The 23,578-nt window shown below is 41.3% G+C and overlaps 1 protein-coding gene across 5 annotated transcripts in view; it reads right to left on the reverse strand.

The window, feature by feature from the left end:
- The window catches only part of TSPAN4 (tetraspanin 4), a 420,491-nt gene that overhangs the window by 18,522 nt on the left and 378,391 nt on the right, over window positions 1-23,578 (reverse strand). For all 5 annotated transcript variants that reach the window (XM_066552988.1, XM_066552989.1, XM_066552990.1 and 2 more), the window contains one exon: window positions 2,337-2,438. In XM_066552988.1, the coding sequence (XP_066409085.1) occupies window positions 2,337-2,438 (102 nt within the window). The remainder of the gene's footprint in view (window positions 1-2,336; window positions 2,439-23,578) is intronic.

A 23,578-nucleotide genomic window follows, 5' to 3' on the forward strand; every position in this document is an offset into this window, starting at 1 on the left:
AAGATACATGTGAGAACCAGCTATGCAGAGTGGCAAAAATGGATCTGTGGGAGCCCTTTGCTGTTCTCCTCAGTGCCCAGCATGGGGAGCACCATGACTTTGACACTGTGGTACTGCCAAGCTGGCACGTGGTAATTTCACAGTGGCCATGAGAGAATTATGTCCCCTGGCTGTACACAGCCCATGGAGTGGCATTTTCTTGTCACCTTCTGAGCTCCTAGGAGTTAGCTAACATGAGTTTCATCTGGAACTTATAAGGCACTCTTTAAACTATAATGGGTTTCAAGACCAAAGGAATTACCAGGACAAATGACCGTGATCTGCAGCACTACACAAACCACAGATTGTTGAGTCCTGCCTCAAACCCAAGCTGGTCACTGAACCTGACCATTTCCTTGAAGCAAAAAGTCAGGTCTTATTCTTTAGAGAAAAAGAATCTACTGTGCTGCTGTACAACAACATCCTACCACCAGATACATCTAACTTGGGTTTTTAGCTCTTGGATCAATTACACAGCCCTTTTCTCTCACAACCCTTCTTCCTTCCTGCTCTCTTTTTAAGCACTGCAATCACATCACTAGTTCATCTTTGCCTGTTTATATAAGGTATTTAAAATTTCTCACCATAATGTCAGTTTCCAATTTTTTTTTTACATCTTTTCTGAATCCAGTCAACTCATGAAGATTTTGAAAAAAATGTGACTATATGAACTAGACATTACATATATTCTTACACCTATTTTACACAAAGGGGAGAAGAAGTATGGTGTTTATATCCCAGGAGACCTCCAAAAACTGCCCACCTTTGCTATATGCTTTTAAGACTTCTTGGGGTGTCACTGAAAGCAGATTAATACTTACTACAAATATTTTAATACTAGTAGTGTTCACTACATTTTTACTACACATAATTAAGTTACTGTAAAAGAGTAAACTTTCTAAGACTGTTGGATATAAGCAATGATATTAAAAACATTATCTGTATTTCACATGGCTTGCTCTCAAGCTAGCACCACCAAATGCATTTCTCTTGTCAGTAACTGATGCCTTCTCATATTTGATGTATTGGAAAAAGGAAAAAGTATTGGGAGAGGAAATTATTAACAATATTGCAAGATGCTGAGGCCTTTTAAAGGTAACTGAAAGAACTTTTCACGTGCAGTTGTTGGGATGCAGGACTGAAATTGGCTTGTTTCCTGGACCTGAACTCTTTGTCTTTCACACACAGGAGTGGTGTAGGCAACCTACTGCACTCAACATAGGTCCTGCAGACCCAAAGATGCACAAGGAGTTCTTTTGTTCTGTTAGCAATCTCAAGGTTTTCATTTCTCAGATCATTTCTTAGCAGCCTGTTGCTCCTGTTACCTTGTATTGTCCATAAGAGGAGACTTTGGGAGCACTGGGAGAGGTTACAGTCTTTGATCTATTTAAGACATCAGGCAAGACTAAACCCCTGTCTGTGCCACACTTGCACCTCTGGAGGAGAAAATGAGAAGGCTATGCAAGATTTTTTAAGTGAAGCCAAGGCAGTGCAAGTGTTTCTGCCTAAAGCAGGAGAAAAGCTGGAGCACTTTTCCACTCAAGAACAGAGAACATGAAATCACAAAGATCACCCCCAGGAGAACTGACTGAACTGAATATGAAACAGGTACAGAGCTAATAAACCTGAACTGTCAGTGATGGTGTTTTCTCAGACAAGGACAGAGGAGGAAGCCAGCTACAATGTTCACCAGTCCTTAGCAGATGAACACTGGCAGACAGCTGTCAGAGAATCAGGACAAAGGAACAGCAGTGACAACACAGCAAAAAGCATTTCCCAGTCTACCTGTGATGGAGGATGATTGAATTCTGCTGGGGAAAATGTACTGACTGTAGGAGGAGGTTACAAACACCATGCTCTCTTTCCATTTTGACTCACTAGTGGGAACAATAATAGCAGTGAAAGGAGACAGGACAGAAATTAAAAAGTGGTTGAAGAGGTTCTTTGCTAGTATGCTCTTCATCCCAGCATAAACCACCTCTTTGACTTTAAAGAAAAGGTACAGCTTGTTTGCAGTCTGACCAGCTCCTTCACATTCCAATAGCACAGAGCTGCATGGGTTTAGGCATCAACTTAGTATAACCTTCTAAAAGGAAGATGATACTTCCTATTAAAGGAGAAATAAATAAAAATTACTGCTTGTTACAAAAAGAGAGTTTGGTTGCTAATGTGCTGACTGGGTGGGAGAAAGAGAGTGACTTGGGATTTGGAGGTTTAATTAGGTTCATGCCCAGAACATGCTGTTACAGAACCCAGAAGGTAAAGAGGAAGAGGTAAAAGAGAGAGCTCTGACTTACATCTGTTTGAATGATGCTCCATGCATTAGTGAGGCCAATATTTCCATCTGTCCCATACAAGTGAAGTCCTTTCTTCAGATCCCGCTGAGCATACTTGTCAATCTAGAACCAACAACAAAAGACACAGAACTCAACATTTGCTGAGTACCACCTTTCAGAATCAAAGAGCATGGAGCATAGAGCTGCTGGACAATGGTCCTGTACTGAAATGAATAGAAGTTTAACCAACATTTTGTAAATAACATGAGGAGTTCCTCTTCTGAGCTTATGTTCCTGTTTCCTATCACAGAAACCTTTACTACATCTTTTCCCTTCTCACATAACTACCAAAGTACTACAGGGAGACTGGATGCAGTTTAACCACTCATTTTTGCAAATAAGCCTATCTATGAAATCATTCATCTACACCCAGTGTTTCCTTTTAGTTTAGTATATTTAATTGGGACCAAGTGCATTTATGTGTACTCCTCCATAGTGGAAAACAGACAGACATGGTGCATTCCCTAGTGATTGCCCCTCTGGAACTTGTCATTCCAAGGGGGAAGATGTGGGGGTGTGTCTAAATTGATGTAACCAATGCTAATTTTAAGTTAACAGAGGCAGCAAAAGTATTCTGCTTCTCCCATACACTTAGGCTTCACTTCTGGTTTGTGCAGTCAGAATTGCTTCCTGACTGCAGCTGCAAAAAAAGTGGATGCAAAGTATCTTGCACAACGTTAAAGAGGAATTTTCAACATACTACATCGTAATTATTAAGGGAAAAATATAAAGGTACTCTATTTGAGTATGACTACAAAAATACTCTGACCTCAAAAGCTCACCATGTCCTGGAAGCCTCTGCTGTATGTGCAAAAGATTTGCTTGATCTGTCCAGTTCTTTTGTTTCCTTCCTGAAAGTTTACCAGCATCATGTTGAGCCAGTAATAAAAAAGCTTTGAGGCAGTACAAGAAACAGCACAAGTTAAGATTAATTACAACTTAATCTCAGCACCTTAACTATCATGCAAGGCCTTTCTCATGGATGCCTTCCTTAAACAGTAGGTGCTGTGATCCCTCTGTAATTATCATGTAAGCTGCTTTTGGCTTTACACAGAGATTATACACAGTCACTGGTATGTTAATTAGAAGAGAACACCAAAGCTGAAAGCTGTCATTAAATTTGGAATTAGTTGAGAAAATTACACGCAATAAACAATAAACTTATATGTGCTGGGGATTCCTAGCATTCATTTAAGAATTAGACTGAACTGTGTTTCAGCTCTGCACTTACCCTCAGCTCCCTGTGTCTCAACTGGACCTGCTGTGACCTCCAGCAGTGCCATCAATTAGGATGGAAGGGCAGGGTTGTGATGCCAGTCTCAGAGAGGCCTGGAAATTTAGTTAATGTCCTACAGAGGCAGTGAGGTAAATTAATTGTTGGAAAACTAATTCTTATTCAGAAACTGCAGAGGTGAAGAGGAACAGGGTAACTAAGGGCAGGTGAGGACAGAAATCCAGCAAGGCAATCTGTTACCTTGAAGATGAAAGAGAAAGGTTTATTTTAAATATTAATTTATCTCACCTGAGAATATCTGCCCTGTAGAGTGAGAAAGCTACACACCAGCCTTAGGTTCATATCAGCAATTCTTATCTGAAGGGTAAATGCCATGTTAAAAGGATGCAAAATGCAAAGTTTGCACTTCCTTAATCAAGTTTTGCTTTGCAATCTTGGCATCCTATTTGAGATGGATCATGATAATTTATTAACTTAACATTCACAGAAGATCAAGAGCAAAGTTTTGTTAGTCCATGTGTGCTTTAACATGGTCTCAAGAGATTGTGTCACCAAGCATTACTGATCCTCCTTCTACCTGGAGAAGCCTCACTAGCAAGCGACTTGCTGAGGCTTCCTCATAAAATTTAACCACTTTTGCTGCACAAAGAGTGCAAGGCCTTTATACTGGGAACACAGCTGGCATCAGATTTCCATATTTCAGAAACTGAGTAACCAGCAGAGCATTAGTCAAGAAAACAGGCATTATGTGACCAGTTCTCCCAGTGCTATTTCACAAAGCCTCAACATCAAGTCCTGCACATGGTATGACTCACCATTATTTGTTGTTTTAAAAAGAAAGTGCCTGCTTGAATCTTGCATGGAAGATGATGTAATAATTTTTTGGAATCCCACACCACGCCTGTGTCTCATTTCCTTATCTCTCCCTCATCTCTGTGCAGGCTACCACTTTGAAAGAGGCAAACACATGTTGTGGAATGGTACTGCCAGATTGTTTTACCTTTTTATTTCATGTCCACTGACAGGGAAGGCATCTGGAAATACCAGTTTTACACATATACACACAGTGAGAACTTAGATTGATTTAAGTGATGGTAAAGGTAGGATTTTACATAGTTCTGTTTTACTAAAGTTTCCATCTGACCTTCTAATTAAGTATGCTGCACATAAAACAGTATGCTGCTCTCTGAAGAGCAGCTGATTTAAAATCTTTGTCACAGAGCTACTCCTTGAAGCATTCACACTCTTCTGTTTGCTTACACTAGGGTCAGAAAGGTGTTGATCAAACCTTAGGAATAACCTTGTACAGAACGACTGAGTTTGTGGGTGGTGACCGGGCTCCAGCAGAAAGGGGGAACAGGGATTGGCCCTTGGCCTCCTGGCACTTGTGTCTGCAGCTGAAGCAGCAGCAGGAGGCCCCCCACCCTCTGTGTCTCCTCTGTTTCCATTTGTTATTAATGTGGTACCTTGCATGAATTAATCAGTGTGAGGTAGCCTTGGACTTCCTGAGAGCCCAGATGAAATTGAACAGGAGGGCTGCTCTCGTTCCCACTGAGAGCAGCTCAGTCTCTACGTGCAGTCCTATTAAAAGCACATTGACCTCTGCTCCAATAACCTGTGTGCAAGGTTAAAAGATGGGTATTTTTCCTCCAGTTGAAGCACTGCTTGAAACTCTAGACATACAATTCCTACTGACTTTGACTAGAGAGGGGTAAGTAAAACCCAAAGCTGATTTGTGGGGCACAGCTGGCAAGTGCTCTCCCAGGTCCTCCTGTTTCCCTCTAACCTCAGTTCTTTTTCTTCCTCAAAATATTTTTAGAATAACAGGAACTTTTCAATATGCCTTTATTCTAATTGTAGCTTCGATTTAAGTGAAAACTCCCAAAACACCCCCAGCTGTCTCTTCTGCATTTCATTTTTTCAAAAAATAATCTTTCTGAAAATGAAATGCTGCGTCACACTGATTCATCACATCTCCTGACAAATGATCCTACCTAATATTCACCAATCTGTCAGCTTCCCTTGTTTGTCTCTGAGCTACCAGTCCTCAGCCAGGCAAAATGTCTATCTCAAATCAAGACTGTAGTATTATACCTAATATTCTGCAATTTGAATCTGTTGCATTCTTCCATACACAAGCCATGCCCTTCACAAATCACAGCTCTAGTGAAGTAGCACAAAGAAGAATAACAAAAACTCTGCAGACAAACTGTTGCTCCAAATGAGGTGCCTGTTTTTAGACATGTGGAATACCAGGGATTTCTTTAGACTAAAGAGTTTCTTAAAGATTTGGCAGCAAGAACCTTTTATCAATCTGTTAGTGAAGAAAAGAAAAATTCTTTTCCTCCTTGGGACTCATCGGTCAACAGGTGAGAGGTGAAAGCTTGAAGCTGGCATGCCATCCATGTAAATTCCTGTGAGCCCTGGGTTCACAGACACACTGGAGCCTTGCCCATGCTTCTCAGCCCCATCAGGTTCCAGTGATGTTTCTGGTAGGTTAAATGTGTCCCAGTGTGGTGATCCACTACAATCCATGCCTTCAAGAGAAGCACTTCTTAAAGCAGAGCATGCATATTGCTGCACTTTACTTAAGCTAAGATCCTGTTCCTACTGAAAAGTGGAAATATTTCCTCACTGATTTCCATTAGGCCCTAATAGGGCTCTTAAATCTCTCACTGTCCTATTAAAAAGACTTTCTAAAAAATATATACTGATCTAAGGTGCACAAGTCATGTGCAAAGAGTTTCAGGCAATGAAGGAAACTCAGTATTTGAACTGCAGAAGAGAAAGCTACAAGAGATGTGGCAGGACTGGAGAGAACCTGCCACAGAGGTCAGGAAAAGTGGCTGGAAGCTGGATGCAGCTAAAGAGAAAGGGCAGGGATCTCTCTGAGCCTCACCTGAACTACAGCTGGGACAGAACTTTGCCTAAAAAAATCTTACTCCAGCCTGCATATAAATTCAGGCCAAATTAAAGTGTTTCCTTCTTAATTTGCAATCCCTTGAGGCAGCTACTTAAGCTGTAGCAATGCACACATAAGGCTGCTCTTACTGTCAGCTTTGTCCCCTCGTTGCCCCAGAAATCCAGAGCCTCTGAGCAGAAGTGTGGCTGGCTGGCTGACAAGCCCAGCTGGAGAAGCCAGCACACTTCAAGAGGACCTGGGGCTGTCAGACTCCACCTTGTCTCCTTGAATAAGACAAGCTAAGAATAATTGAGGATGAGATAAAAACTATGTAACAACAGCGACAACAGACTCCTGCTTAGCACAGACATGCTGGAAGCACTACATGAACATTCTGCACTGCAAACAACCAGGTTTATAATTAATTCCATCTCTGCTTTACAAATGGGGGGCTGTAGGGACCTTCTCAGTTCCTGGGGGTGATTCCACAGACCTCTCTGTCTAAATGAAAGGCTTTGGAGTTTATGTACTTACTGTTAAGGTATGAAACAGAAGACAAATACTGTTCCCTCAAGAAGCCCAGTCCTGTAATTTTGCCTCTGATAAGCAGCAGGAAGTGCTTTGAGCAAAACATCTTGGGCAAACAAGAGAATTGTGTCTGTGCAGAAGAGGGGTATTATCAGTATTTACAGCTAAGATGAGGCACAACTTTGATCAAACTGAAGCTCCAGCAATACTGAAGGCAGAGTCCTTCCCTTGTCCCAGCACACTGAGAGGGAAGGTGGCTTTACTGGAATCTTCCCTGGAATAAAGGTCAAAAGAAGGCTTTGGGGAGATCCTTATTAACTCCTTTTGAACTTGTTGAAAGCATGACATGTCACTTAGATTGGGCATAGCCTTTAGGAAAAGGCCAGAGGATGCCAGCTTTCTAACCTGCAGGCAACTGGAGACTTTTAATTTCAAGCCTCAATGCTTTCCTACCACAACCTGAACAAAACTTCTCCCCAAAAAGTCCCCTAAACTGGAGAAAGCCTCTCAGCAGTGCTCCAATATAGGTAAGCAAATATTCTTGACCTTTCTGGTGATTGCTTCCCCTACCTCTGTGCCTCTCCAGCAGAACAGGAGAGGCTTTAAGGAAATGACAAAATATCCAATAGTTTCCCACCAGGCAAAACTTTTAATTTAATGCCTTGATAATCATTCTCTACAAATAGCAGGCAGTGGGAAATCGAATGTAAACAGAAAGTTCCTAATCTATAAGGTCATTTGTGGGAGCCTTTGCCTGCTAAGAAGAGATGAGATTTTACCAACAGTTAAGGCTTGTTTTAAACGAGATGTCCCCGAGCCTGCCTGTAAGAAGCTGAGAGCCATAAATGCTCCCCTCATCACTGAAATCTTCCTTACACCATCTGCCTAGAAATAGAAATCTTGTAAGATTTTAGTAAGTAAGAGATACTGCATGATTTTTGGTGATATTTGGCAGTTAAGGAACAATATGCTAATTTCTTGCCAGTAGCATCCATGTTGCACATCTCCAGAACACTTCGCTCAGCGCTCTGGGATTCCCTTCCTCGTTTTTTCCCCAAATGTGAAACAACTTCAGGACTTAATGTTTAGGTTTTTTGCTTTGTGGGTTTTGGTTTTTTTTGTAATTGCTTCTTTTAACACAGAAACCCACTAGCTAGTGAATTCTCTTCTCCTAACTTCACTGCAAAAGCCAACATCAAGCATCACCTTACAGATCTTCTAAACTTCAATAATTTAGTTGAAATACTTATTTCTCTAGCAGTGTTTGATATCAAGGGAGATGCACTGGCACTGGCTGTGTAACTTCAGAAGAGTAAAGAATACAGGAAGAGAAGATCAAAGGAAATGGTCTGGGAGCAGAAAGAATGGATGCTTCTGAAACCTACTGGCTTAGGTCAGCTGAGGTAAGACCTTACAGCTGTGCCACAGGCTCTCTACAGAGTCTTGAAAAGCCACTGTTTCTCTTGTTTCAGCTGTTTGTAAAACAGGAATAACCTGACTCTAGTCATGCCATAAAGTTAATAATATAACAAATAATTTGCAGTAGGCATTTGAATATCAAACCCATTGTGGAAGATGAAGCACTTGTACAGAATCTGAGACGATGAATGGATTTTCTAACCTGAGAGAGAGAGAGAAAGGGAGGGAGGAACCTTCCCAGCACTTAGAGGTAAAGCTGAGCTTCATCAGGAAGCAGAAGGAAGGAAAAGCACATCTTGCACTGGCCTGGAGCAGGTAATTGGTGAAACTACAAGAGAAAGAGTCTCCCTCCATGTGCTCTGGCAAGAACCAAGAAGTTGCAATGGTGTTTAATAAGAAAGTAATAAAGTCAAAGAACTTGGGTTTTTCAAACCAGTGTTTCCAGGGCCAAGGTTTGTGCATATAATTAATTGCAGTTTCAGTCACTGTCTTCTGCCCACCATCACCTGCTTCTGTTTGAGTGCAGGCAGCAGCAACCAGCTGAGGCTGCAGGAAAGGAGCCACTGAAACATCCCTGTACTTTTCATACTACTAAAATGCCAATGAATGCCATAGCAGCTTTAGTTCCTCTGTTTTAAACAGGAGATCACAAGGATGGCAAGTCACTAGAGTCTGCAACTCAAATTTTTTCATGCAAGAGAAAATTCAAATGTTTCTAGCAAACTGCACCAGATTTTGTCCAAATGATACCTTTTAAGGTCCAAGGGAGAGACAGGCATTTTATCATTGTTTAACTTCCTATTACTGCTGGTATAAGGGGAAATACACTGCTCTGTAGCCAGAGGCCACAGCATGTAACCAGTTCTTAGGCACAGCAACAGCTGAATTACTTGTGAGTCAGGTCCCCAGGTTTGTTTAAATAAAGCACATCATAACAAGCTCAGAGACACAGGCTCAAAATGTTAAGCTGCAGCTGTGCAGTTTCTTGGCTCATTTAGAGAATGAAGCCAGTAGCAGAGCTAACACCTTATTTCAGCTGTCTGTATGGCACCTGAGCACAGGTACTGCCCAATGAGATAGTCCAAGACCTCCTTTAAAAAACCCTCAATCTTTATTTTTAGTGAAACTAGGGGTAGAAGCTTTAAATATGAATTCTTGCCTAACTGCTTCTTGTTTTAAAGGAGTTGGAATGCTGCAGCAGACATGGGGAAAGGGCTGTGTGAAACTAGGCAGGTAAATCAAATCAATTGCTTACTCAAAAGCCTGACATTGCAAAGTAACTACCATGTTATTAAGTCAATTCTTCTTAACAATTATGGGTTTTGGTGACAAAAGCCTCACCAGCATGTTGGAGGAATTTCAGATGGGTGAACACTGAAGTGCATGGTTTTTGTGACATACCTAATTATAGAACATTCAGGATACATTTGCTGCTGATTCTGTAGAAGGAAACTCTTATTTATATAGAAATAGCCTCTTCTTCAGATTATTAAGCTGGTTGGGAAAACCCATCCTCAACAGCAGCGACACTGGCAAAGCTGTGAGTCATTGTGGTCTAACTGTGCCATTTCTCTTCCACAATGAAACTCCCTTTGCAGCAGGTTTTCTTCCTATACTTGCTCCAAAGCTGACTGACACAAAAGAGCTTCTGTTCCCTTTCTCCAGTTACATTTCCCACCAAGTGTTGCTCTCTGCAAGCCTTGCCTGCCTTCACACATCAGCCTCATGTGACAACTACCCTCAAAGCCTTCCTCTGGCTCCTGTGCCACCCCTGCTAGTCACTTCAACTGTCTTTCCCCACACATGGGCCTGATTCACTCCTTTCCTTCCTGTCCCAGAAAATGGTAATTTTTGCTTGATCTCTAGTGGCCTCAGGAGCACACCTGTGCCAGGGTGTAAAGACTCTTCTGAACTATGCTCGTGTATTGAAATCCCAAGCACACTGAATCCAAGCCAGCGGAAAAGGGAAATACTCTTTTCAAAATCTATGTTGAGCATATTCCCAGGTTATTTGTATTCAGTTTCCTTTTAAAATGTTAAAATAGATAATCACTTTCATTCATCCTCAACAGTCATCAGTATCACCTCAGATAAGCAAAATGGGAAGGATGCTAATTAACATAATGCATGCAGTTGAGCCTTTGTTTGCCAAGAGACATGAAAGCTGGGTTGCATTTGTGTTTCAAGTGCTAACAGCCTGTTATCTCCAACTATGCAGACCAAAAAAGAGCACACACACCCCCCATCCACCTAGGGATGCACATGTCAATAGAGCCTTAGATCCAATTAGCTGCCACAAAGGCTTCAGGACCGCAGGGCAAGAGAAAGCAGGGAGATAAAGCACTTCCCTTGTAGGAATGAACGACCCCCCTGTGATTAGGTACCAGGGCCAGTGACATTGGACACATAATCCTTTGCAGAGCTGTGGGCTGGAAAACGGAAGGCAGCACTTTGCTCACAGAGATGAAGAACTTGGCCATTTGCCCACTGAGCCATTTGCTGCAGCTGTCCCATGGGATCAAACTTGGTTTCAATTATTTACCATAGTCATTTACTTAGCTTAAAGGTGAATGAGAGCACGTTCAAATAAGAGAGAGCACTACTAAAATAACAGAGGAGGAAGGATAACTAAGGCAAATAATGCCCTGTGTTCCCACTGTGGTAAGAGAAGATGAATGAGGCCCCCACACTGTGTAAATGTGGGCTATCTGCAGATCCATTTATCCAGTTAACTTAATTTCCTCATACATTTATGACTTTGGTAGAAAAATATAAGCCAAAATACAGACTTGTCCACTGCTGTAAGGTAAAAACAGCTCTGCAAACATCAAAACAATTACACCCTTTGTGTATTGGGCCTCTGGTGTTACCTGAGCCTTGCTGGGGCCATGGGGAAGGCTCTAAGCTCCTCAGGTTATTCAGAGGAATGGGCATTGCCACCTCTTGGTGTCAGAGCTGCTCTGCTGAGCACAGACCTCAGCTCCACTGGCACCAGTAACAACTGGGCAAGCTGCAAAGCTGCTGGGGGACAGGGCTGGCTAATTTCCTCAGGGGTAGAAATTTTCCCAATTCCTTCCAAAAAGGAAATCAAATGCCTACTGATAAACCATCTTTCTCTGAGCTGGAACTAAAAGACCCATTTAAAAACCAAACCAAACCCATTGAAGGGTTAAAATCTGCTACTCTGCCTGGAGAAACTTGTCTGAAAAGAGTGATTCTGTGGAAACAGATTTGAAAGCTGTGTGTTCCTAGATCCAGGGAACGTTAATCCTTAGGGGAAAGTGAGGTTTGCACACAGCCTGCTTTATTATTCTTAAGATAAGCTTTCTCTGAAATTAACTTACTTTAAATAAATAATGCTGTGAGGAGAACTACCGTCATCCTTGGAGGGAACACAGCACCAGCAAAGTCAAGCACACTCCAGTGGGCTTCATTCCTGTGGCAGCGTGGTCTCTACTCAGCCTGGAAATAGGAAAAGTGCAGAATGCACTCCTTGAGAGAGTGGGCAGCACAAATCCAAAATCCAGGAGAAACAGTGGGCTTTGGAGGAACAGCTGGCTACCTGGCAGAAATTCAACAAAACCAGCAGAGTTGCCTGGCCAAGGAGCAGAGAAGGTGACGAACCCCTTACCTATCTTTTCTTCCTTGAAAAAACGTTATCTTCTTCCAATCACATGGATGTGTACTTGGAAGAACAAAGGATCTGCTAAATGCCAGCTCCTCAGCTGGCAGGAATCTTGGTGACAATGGAGTTGCTCACTTTTATGTAACCTCACATGGTGTCCCCAGTGGCTCAGACCCCTGTTTCTGTGAGGGTGCACAAAAGCTTGGAAACCATTCCCTCTCCAAACCCACAATCCTGACACCAAGGTGCTCTGACCTTCAGCAACTGGAATTACTGGGTCTAATCCCAGGTAAGCTTTTCAGTGATGATGTCATAAACTGGTAAACAAGATGTCTTGGAAAGCTGGTAAATAACCAAAGCAACAGAAGTGAATAACTGCTATTAAATGCCTCCCTTGTTTTAATGAAATCAACAATTGCAGCTTTTCAGTGCACTTCACTGAAAGCAGATTTAATCATGAATGGAATGATTTGGGACTCAGTCACTGCAAATGAATAAACTACATGGAGATTGCTTTCCATAATAACAGAAAACAAGCAAATAAACAAACTGCCAGTCACAATTATATGGCACCAAATGCAGGTTTCCAACACTCTTTACTTCCAGTACTGTCAGAACAAAGCCACATTTCTCACTGCAAGTCACATGAGTTGAATGGAGAAGGAAATATGGTCGATACCCTGTATGCTAAACAGAGATAAGTGACAGTGCCTTCACCAAGTGAGAGACTGGATGTTCCACACAGAACAGAATTGCAGGTGCTGTTTTTGCACAGAAAACATGGCTTTTACCAAAGGAGCAGCAGCCACCCTGCTAAGTGGCACCAGAGGTGCTGTGTTTTCAAAAAGGCAGTGGTTGAGCTTAGGACCTCAAATGAGTTTCTGCCATGTGCCAGAGCCCCTTCTAGGAATGGCACCAAGGTGCTCAAAGCAAACCAGGCAGACTGAGCCACTGTCCATGATGGTCTGCTTTGATCTGACAGAGGATCAGCCTCTGTCAGAGGGGTGAGTTATCCCTTGGAGATGAGCAACCAAAGTGAAAGATCAAATCTGCCACATGTGACAACAGTCCCAAGAACACCTGTGAGGATGCTCCTCAGCTGCTTCTGGCTTATTTTGAATTTATTGTTCATGCTTCTACCTTTCAAAAATGAGCCCCTCTTTCCTAATTAAGAGACTGACTTTTTGCAAAAGAGAAGCATTAATCCCAAGTCTCTCCTTAAAAGTAGAAATTGTCTGTTCCCTCTCATCCCCCTTGGATTCTCTGTCATTAACACTGCCTGCAATAGCTCCAAGACATTTTTTTCCATAGGGCATTCATTTGGGTCTCTCTACCTACCTAAATTTAGTAGTGTTGACACCTCTGAAGAGCTCAAATTTGACTGAAATTTTCTATTAGTGTCAAGGGTTATGAGGGCACAAGAGGAAAAAGAAGTCACTGCAGCCACATTGAATGTATTTTAAAAAGTAAAATTTACCAAAAAAACCCACCTTTGCTAAAAACAGGAGATTCTGTGAGAGGGGTTTTTAGTGGGTTTTTGATACAAAGTTATTTGGTATTTTTCTGATGCTATGGAAGAAAGCATAAAAATCACAGCTAATGAAATTTTGCAGATACCACACAAAACTTGCCATGCCTTAAAGAATCTGCTGATCTCACTTGTCCTGCTTGGTTACAGAGCCTCAGGGCTTATCCAGACAAATACCAGAAAAGACATCCAAGAAAAAACACGTGAGGTCATGCAACAAGACTGGAAACTATATTCTGGAAAGCAGGAAACCTGTGCAAGGACTGAGGAAATGGAGATGGACATGCTCTGAGGGCAATACTCCCAGCTCACAGAGGCAACAGTCATGGGTTTATTCAACCCCAGCTGCACAAGGGCAGGTTATTGTCATTACCTCCACACTGCAGAACTTACACCCATGTTTTCAAAAATCTACTGAATATCTGAAAGGATTCCAGAGAAGACCCACAATAAAACGCCATCTGAGAAGTGTGCTTTCCTTCACATGACTAACATTCTTGGAAAAACTAATAGAGTGACAAGGTCAAAATGCAGTGTAAGTGCAATCTTCAGGTGCCCACATGAAGCAGCAGCTCTCAACAGCAGACAGCACTTAACTCTATCACAAAATGACATAATGAGAGTTAGTGGTTAGAGCTTTTTAGACAGACGGCACAATTTTATCCATGAAGCAAAAATAAATCCTTGGAACAAACTGAGCAATGAGATGCAGTCAATGATGCCTTTAAACTAAGACTCAAGAATTTTTTAAAATTACAATTCAGGTGCAATTAGTTTGATGACAAGAATACTGATTGAAGCACTATGGACCATAGGGGACTGTAACTGTCTCATCTGGTCTTAAAATTTACAAATCTTCCCAGCAGGCCACAAGTTTTCCATGGATAGGGACTGGATTATTCATGCCAGACTATGTCACCTATGCCCTGCAGTTTGACCGTTGTTTCAAATCCATCCTGAAAGAACAGCTGACAGCAAACATCTCAGTCTCTCCAGTGCACTCCATCCTGGGACTCAGGCACTGCTCCTTTTAAACTGGCACTTGTGATCTGGGGCACAAATTCTCTTCAGTCACAGCCTGAGCTCTCTCAATGAGCTCTCCATCTGCCAAATCCACATCTCCCTTGTCCATGTCAGCCCTGACTGTCCTCTGGGAGCCATGTCACCCAACACACAGAGGCCAGCTGCTCCAGAGCCACCATCTGCAGCAGGTTCATGTGCCCTGCAGCACATCCATGGCATTTATCTGAGAGGCTGCTTTGGCGTGCCTTCCCTGGTTACAGTGGGAGCCTGCACAGCCCCCAGGACTGTGGGGGACAGGGACTCTGCAGAGACAGGCCAAGCCTGAGGAGTCACAGGTCAGCAGCTCCAAGATGTGTTGCCTTAACTCCTCTGGTACAAGCAAGCACATTTTAGTCCCTCTCATATAAAGTCAGGACTCCAAGACAAAGAGCAAAAGGTGCCTTCAATTTAACTTTCAGCAATGAATATCCCATGATTATTTTGTAGTCCAAACAGCTGAGTTCTTTTGGCTCTTTTAATTTCATAGGAACACTCTGTCTCTTACCTGTCCTTTGTCCTTTACCTGCCCTGCCAGCTACTTCCCTGAGAATTTGCAGCACTGGCTTGGCAGGGTGTGGTATCACCAGGACCCTTCCCAGATCATACCCAATTAATGCTCATAAAGTCAGGCATATAAATACTGGAAAAGGCAGTTTTAGCAAAAATGAAAATCTGTCTGAGAGCAGTTCTGCTGTTTATTCATCATTGATCATTTTCCTTTAACACATTTTCTTCCTTCTGTCAGGGGAGTGCAAAACAGCCTGCTTGGTTCAGGATGACAAACAGCAGAACCTAAATATTAAATAGTAGAGTCAGAGAATGCTTTTTTGAAAAAACCTGTAAGTAACAAAAAAAAAACAAACCCACAAAACCCCCAAATTAACCCAGCAGCATGAAAAAAAATTGCAGGCTGGCGTTAGTCTGCACAAGTCACTAAATCCAAAGGAGCAACCTTTTACTTGTCCCAATGCTACCAGCTTTTGGGGCGCTTTGAGAAATCCCATAATGCTGGCATGGGAGTTGGTAAAATACTCCAGATACTGAATCCAGCAACTGTAGTTGAGAATTTTGGCTTTTACTAAAAAAAGATTTTTTATAAGATGTTGAGGCTTGTTGTTTATGCTAAAAGTTTTAAAATATTAAAAAGCAAAAGGCAAGTCCCCTCCCCCCAGCCCAGTAAGAAGAAAGAGTTGTATTTGTCATCCTGCCTTGCTGCCACTGTTATCTTGCATGATTTCATCCAGTGAAGGCTGGCATCTTCCCAGCTCTGGAAAGATGTGAGGCTCTGGCACAGCCCCATGGGCTGATGATAGGACTATTTAACAGACGCTGTTGCTATGTAGACTATTTATACTCGTTCAGAATCTCACAAAATAACAAGTACTGGACATACAGTGCTGTCACCTGAGCATCAAAATGCACTTAAAAAAAAAATTACTAAAGACCATTTCCTTCTTATGATATGCCTGGCTTTTTCTGGTTGTTGTTTGTTTTTTTTTCTCTATCAGAATCTATTTAAATATCTTTTTTTTTTTTCACAAAGCATGACCACTTTAACAAGAGGTAGTGACCAAATCCCCTCAGCTGTGTACCTGTGACAAGCAGCTCTCAAGTGGTCACACAAGAACTGCTTCACTGTGCAACAATCTGACAACAGAGGGGGAAGCCTTTGCTATGCCAACTTTCACCTTTCTTGGGCTTGACTGCTGGAAAATGCAATAGCTAAAAAATTGTTAGAATCTCTTTACATATGATAGCTTTTCAAAACCAGAAAAGAATGATACAGGATCAGGTGCTTTTCCATATCCCTACACTTCTTGACATAGTGTTGCTGAAATTTTTGCCATCACATCTGTGAAGACAAATGGATTAAAAAAAACAAAACAACAAAACCCCTAAAAACCACCACCAACAAAACAAGAAGAAGAAAAACACAACAACAATAAAACAGTGGCTCCACTTATATTTCTAATCAACAGAAAAACTGTTGACTGTAATTTCAGAAGGCTCTATTCAATCTAGTGTTGCTTTGGGATATAAAAACCTGACATACTCTTCTGAGTGCTGGTCAGGTCAGGGGTCGGCATCCTTATCTCTGAATTTTGGAAAATTTGGAGAACTAGCAATGGTGAAACCCATCAGTATCACTTGGAAGTGCTGCAGTATATTAACAGTGGAAAGGAAAACCACAACTCTCAAACCCCATCGTGTCAAAGATCGAGTAGCATCAACTCTGACAGGAGGAAAGACTCAGGAATCACCAAGACAGAACGTGGGATGTAAATGTCACAGGAGTCAGAGTTCCCCTGGAGGATGAAAAGCTTTGGGAAACGCTGTGCGACACCACAGACAAACATGCCAGTCAGACATTTCCTCTGAAACAGAAATGTGCCAGAGGTCTCTGCTGCCAGCACAGCCAAGGCTCATCAGCACCACTCAGAGATCCACAAAACTAAAACATGGAGAGCTCCAACAGCACTACAGAAAGTCTTGGGACAGGGTCTGGATCCCAACTGTTCTGAAGCTTCAAAGCCACATCCCCATGTACAGACTTCATTGAGCACTAATAGTTTCTTTGCTAACTTCACAGTAGTGGTACCTGTGGCCTTAGAGCCAAATGCACACAAAGTCTGTGAAAGAAACATTCAGTCAAGAATCACAAATGCTGTAACCTGGAGGCTGAGCAGTGAAGAACCATATCCATCTTGCCAAAGGGAATGTCTCATCACGTAGACAAACAATTTGTTGATAGATAAATGTGCCACAGACAATCTAATCTTGGAAACAGAGCTGAAACCATGCAAATCAGAAGTAACAGATATTCAGCTTTTGCATAAAGCAGCTGATGAAAAATGACACCCAGCATACATGGAGTAAATGAGAGGAATGAAACAAGCTTCAATTACAAACCTCATTGTGCTCACCATTCTTTCTACAACATAAACAGGACAACAGAAATGCTCGGATTAATCAGCCAGGGGTGAATTTCTTCCCACCAAGATAACTTATGCAGACACATGGGGAAGAAAAATAAAATCATTTAACAAATTAGAAAAAAATAGTGCAAAACTGAGAAAGCTGTGTGTTCACTGGAGTACTGTTCCATAACAAATATGTGAGGGCACAAAACCACACACGATTTCTGGAACATCCAGTGTAATTATTGATACTAGAAAAGATGAACCCAAATTTTGATTAAAATAGGGTTCATCTGCAGGGTCAATTAAAACAAAAGGAACAGATAGGAGAAGAAGTCTATAGGCAAGATTATTAAAGCAGTAGAAGCAACTCTGCTCACCCATCCCATTTTTTGGGAAAGGCTTTAACAACTCTTATCTCCTTGGATTTGAAGGAAAAGAAAGGACAGAATCAAGAGGATAACTATGGCTCTTCTGGCTATTTTAGATAGATTTATAACCATTTGCAAATTGCATTAAACATCCGGAATTTAGGACAGGAAACTTTTAATTTTCTTTCACAAATCTAATTAACTAAATGAATATGCTCCAAGCAATAGCAAATCCCCCACGTGCATTTTTGAGAAAAGCAATTCTCATGAAACTGCAAACAGCACCAGGCATCCTCTCCTACATAGGCAAAGTGGGGACCAAATGAGACATTTGAAGTCTGCAAAGGAGACTTGGGGTTATAAAAATATAACCTCATTTAAAAATACAATAGCTGAGAGCTTCAGGGTATCATTTTTGTCCATAGCAGACAAGCAGTCTGAGCAGTTTGGTAATGAGGACACAAGATTAGGAAGTGAAACCATCATTCAAACCAATTGGAAAAAAAAAACAAAACCAAACCCAAACAGACAAGAAGCAGACTGGCATTTAGAAAAACTAGTTGCAGCAGAGATTAATTTGTTTCTGCAGGAGCATGTCACCCATCCCACTACACACCAGTAAGAGAAAGCTCTGGCAGTAAGAGAAAAATTGCTATTTGCTATTGCTCTCATAATAATGCCTACAGAGCCGCCTCACTTTTGCCCTGATACATAATTTACAGAGGGGAGAAAAATGCCACCCTTGAAATTACATTGGCCCTGTAGTTTCTAACTGTCAGAGATGGTTTCTTTGAGATTTAATTTGTGATTTGCAGGCTTCATTAAGCTTTCGCAAGTAATTTTAAACTTAAATCACCATTGGCAAATCCATCATTTATTGATAGAAACATTAAGACTCTAATGCAGTGTGACTTGTGATGAAACAAGATAGGAACGGTTTAGGATGGAAAGAAGTGCTCCTTTTTGCCACAAAAGACTGCTTCGTCAGGAGGAAAAAATCAGAGAGAGAAAAAATTAGTTTTTCTCTCCCCTGTCACTTTGAACGATCCATGAAGAGTTTTTTAAGTTGTTAAAATTATCTTCTAAAACTTGGCTAAGGCAATACAGCTCATCTCAAGAAGAAGTGTAAGGAGTAAGCTTTCTGTTTTCTTCTTGTTTTCAGAGGTATTTTAAGGATGGGGTGCAGTAGAACTCCATCCTAAGAAAGGCAAGGGAACAAACAAAAGCTTGCCAAAGCATGTAAAACACAACAGAGAAACCCAGATATTTAATCCCTCACCAAACTGAATCCCATGATTCTGGCTGAGGCATGTTGAAACAGTAGAAAGATGATGACTCTATTTTGATTCATATTTAAGGATTTAGTGTGTAGTTGTTCCAAACTTCACCAAGTAGATCGTTTCCAAACAAACAGCATCCAAGCACACTTTCCAGGGGCCTGTATCTATCTGATCCTACCACAAAGAATCTCCTTCATGCTTTGTAGCCCTCTCCCTTCAGTGCAGCTTTCCACACAGACAGGGATTTATTTATTTTTATATTCCAGACAGCAGTTCTGTTTACTGCACTTTATTTTCCAATCCATCGTTCCCCTTGTCCAGCAATTACTGTTTCTGGCCACCCACTTTGAACAGATGTGATAAATAAAGCATTTCACACACAAGAGACATCAGTGCAGCTCCCAAAGAAAACACAACTCCAAATGAGGTGCAAAGCACTTTTGTCAGGGAAAGGTGGGTGATGCACAAGCAGAAGTCCCTGCATCTTACTACCTGTGGCAAAGTGAGGCTGTGCCACGAGAGTTAACATTTCTTGCCCACAGAAAAAATAAGAAAAAAGGATGAAACAGAGCTAGAACTCCCTATGGCACAACACTATGCAACAACATGACAAATTAGCAATATTTGGTAGAATTTGAAAATAGAGGATAACAGGGTTACTCTGTTTGGGAGATGACTTCAGTGAGGTTGTTTCACTTATGATCAAGAAATGATTGGCTGGCTGCAAAGCCAGATTTTACCTATTTTAAAATAACTACCCTCATCACTTTGAGCTGTGTGGGTATTTCTGTGACTTTCTCATTTATTTTTCATATATAAATAATGAATAAGAATATATGAGAATAGAATATTAAATAAGCTGACTGTAATGCATTTTAAATAAACCTACTTCTTCTTTTTTTAGCTCTAAATTAAATGCAAAGTAAGCACCTCTCAAATGCTTGTGGCTAAATTTACCACTGGGAACTTAATGGGTGTGCTGATGAAACATTTACATGCACCTGTTTTGGCCATAAAGAGAAAAAATTTGCACATTCAATACATTCAGCTTTACATCCAGTCTCTCCTCTGCCATGACTGTCTGCTTAATATGTATAAATGAAAGATTAAATGGGGAAAACTGGACAGCTTCAAAGTCTGGACTTTTTTTAAAAAGCATTTTCAGACACTGTTTAGGCCACCACATATGAGCTGAGATTTATAAAATTCTGCCATTCACATTTCTATTCTGTTTCAATAAATGCTATTATAAAGTTTTCAGACTAGTAATAAAAAAGCTATTAATGTGCTTCCTCCACGCTAATCAATTCAATATGGGGATTGTGATGTTAACACTACTTTACATTATTACCTTCATCATTTCTCATTCTTCCAATATATAAAGTAAACAAAAGGGTTTTGGATTCCTTATAGATTCATTTTTATCTCAAAGTGAAAGCTGTGTGAGATTTGTGGCTTCAGACTCATAGCTGGTGATAAGCTTCTCCTTCCTTCCTCTTCTCAAACTAAATATATAAAGAGAGTTTAACAAAATTAATTGCAGCATTCACTGTTCATGAATTTCTATGCTTGTGTAATTCATTTCCTTGCAGATAGTGAAGCAAAGGGGGATTCTCTTGCTGCCAAGGTTACAGGATTCATGAGTCAAGCCTGCTCAGAACGAATGGAGAATAAGTAAAGAATCCCCGTCATCACTCCTTTCACTAGGGGTGAGTTTTTAATGCTTTAAATAACTTGGGGCCATGGAACTGCATTCCTTAGGACAGAGGGACAGAACAAATGCAGCCAGGAAAATCCTGAGCAGCCATTTCTGCCACAATTTGTGTAATGTCTAGTAAGAAACATTACTCCTAGCTAGGGGACCAATCATACTCATATTCTTCTCTAGCGAAGTGTAAAGCTCCTCATTCAATCCCTTCAGCTGCTACTCCAACCTTCGACCCAGGCACGATGCAGGAAAGGCAAAACAGTGTGTGCTCCCTGAGAAAAGGCAGCAGCATAAAACCTTCCCTTTCTCCCACCTAATCCCAGAGCTGCTGACTGGAGAGGTCAGAAAAGGGGGGGACTCATCCCTCACCAGGACCATTAATGAAGCCCGGGTGGGTGAGATGGAGCCACAGAGCACTGCAGGGTCAGTGTGGTGCACAGCAACCAACTCACTTGCAGGTGCTGAGTACACTAGGAGAAATAGCTTTATTTGCAGGGAAAGACCTGTACAGCCACCCTTCCCAAATCCTAAAGCCCTTCCTGTAAATTCTGAGAAAACCCAGGTCTGAGGAGGGATACTCATACATCCAGAAAGCAATGAGCACTTGCTGAATTTTCCTGGATTTTTAAGTTAGAGTGTGAAAGGACAATTTAATTTCCTACTTCATAAAATGCAATCCATCTTCCATTCCCCATTCACTTTTATAAAAATCTGCTGAGATAAAAGCCTTGCTTAATTTATTCTTCCATTTCAGCTAGAAATGGATGACCAGTTAAGCCAGCAGTTCCTGATAAAACAAAGGAAGCGATCCAAACCTACATGCTTAATAACATGAAGGCATTTTTACCCTCCATGTACAACCCTATTCCAAGAGGAATATGAGAGGCTCAGCACTCTCAGGACACAAAAAAGAGAATGTTAAGATTCATTCTTACCTAGGGAACTCTTCCCTTGTGAAGCAAGTTGCTGCAGTGGGCAGTGCCCTGAAGCACATGCCAGGGCTGTGCTGCTGTTCAGGGTCACTGCACCTCAGAGATGCAGGGACTGCAGACATGAGAGGTATTCTGGGCACTCCACATCCCAGCATTTTCAGGAACTCTCCAAATTCAAGCCTCTCTGAATTATCTCTAAGCAGGTCAACAAGGGAGAGACACCCAAATCACTCTCAGCTTAAAAACACATTTTTATTATGTAGGATGTAATTAAGCATCTGCCAAATATAATTTTCCTTTAGCATTAATTTTTCTCTTTATCAGACTCTACTACCACTTCAAAGAGCACCTAGAAATTGCTTTAAAACAACCTCTGTAACAAGTATCATACGCTTGCTTTCTTGACTCCATTTAAATCTGTTCAATCAGAACAAAAGTTATCAGCGTGCAACCTAAAATTCCCACTGGGAAATTATTTCAAGGACTGAAGGTGAAGTGGTGGGCAAGCCAGAATTGACATGGGGACCTCTTAGTGTCCTCTTCTCTTAGAAGGTTAGAGCAACCAGGACATTGCAAGCTTGCAGAGATCAGAAACTTGATCCTCTTAATTCACACTATTTAAATTGTGGATTGATGGTGCTAAGCTTACCAAGGCAAACAGTCTTTGAGGAGAAAGAGAATAATTCTGTGACTGAAAAAACATGCTTCAAGTACTGTGTCTCATCAGCTCTGTTTCTCAGTGCCTAAATGTGCCACTTTTCAAAAAAAAAATCTATATAGAACAGGACTACTCAACACTTCTCTGATAAATTAATCTCCCCTAGAAGACTTTATACGGTAAAATACTTAGAAAGAGTAATACTGGAATCCTTGAATTTAATGTGCTATTAAAAAAAAAAAGATTAATGAGATGTATCAACTCTAAACATAAAAGCTGTGGAATAGACGAGGACTTACCAAGTAACCCTTACAGACTATATGGCTGCATGGCATCCTGCTGAGGCCAGAAAAAAGCTCCACACACAGTCTGTGATTTAAAATATATTATTCATCTACACTGAAACTGCTTCATAAAGACATGTGAAAAAGGTTCCTATGTGCCCCTCCAAACCTGGCTGCTGGCATCTGCCTGACACACAGAACGTAGCAGGGACCACTCAGAGGCATACCACAAGTCACTTGAGAGTGTCACTCCAGCCTCTCAGGGAAGAATAAAGCTGCCCCAGGCACACAGCAAACAGGTTTACTCCAAATGGCCAACTACTCCAGCAGAACATTGCTCAAAACATGCCTGGAATGTGTAGAGGAATGCCTTTGGATCAGAAAAGTCTCTCATACCTATTTCTAGATCAAGCAGGGAGTAGAGCTGTGCATCTCAGAGCCTGATCCAATCTGCTCAAAGAGCTACACAATAATGTTGACAGTTCTGAGGTGTGTAAGGAGTGTGCTAGGAGCTGCCCTGGATCAGGAGCAAGGAACCTCAGGATTCCAAAATCCAACTCCTATGGAATTTGCATGGCCCTGCTAATTATGGGAAAGCAAAAATGAAAATTCTCCATTTTACCATACATAGCAATAGCTGATACTTAAAGATGAATACAAAAATATAAACATAACCCATCAAAAAATCTAATAAAGCATGTGGAAAAAGGATAAATTAAATCCTCAAAAATTCCAGTTTGATGTGGAATGAAGA

This window comes from Molothrus aeneus, chromosome 6 (genome assembly GCF_037042795.1).
Source record: "Molothrus aeneus isolate 106 chromosome 6, BPBGC_Maene_1.0, whole genome shotgun sequence".
Classification (NCBI taxonomy): Eukaryota; Metazoa; Chordata; class Aves; order Passeriformes; family Icteridae; genus Molothrus; species Molothrus aeneus.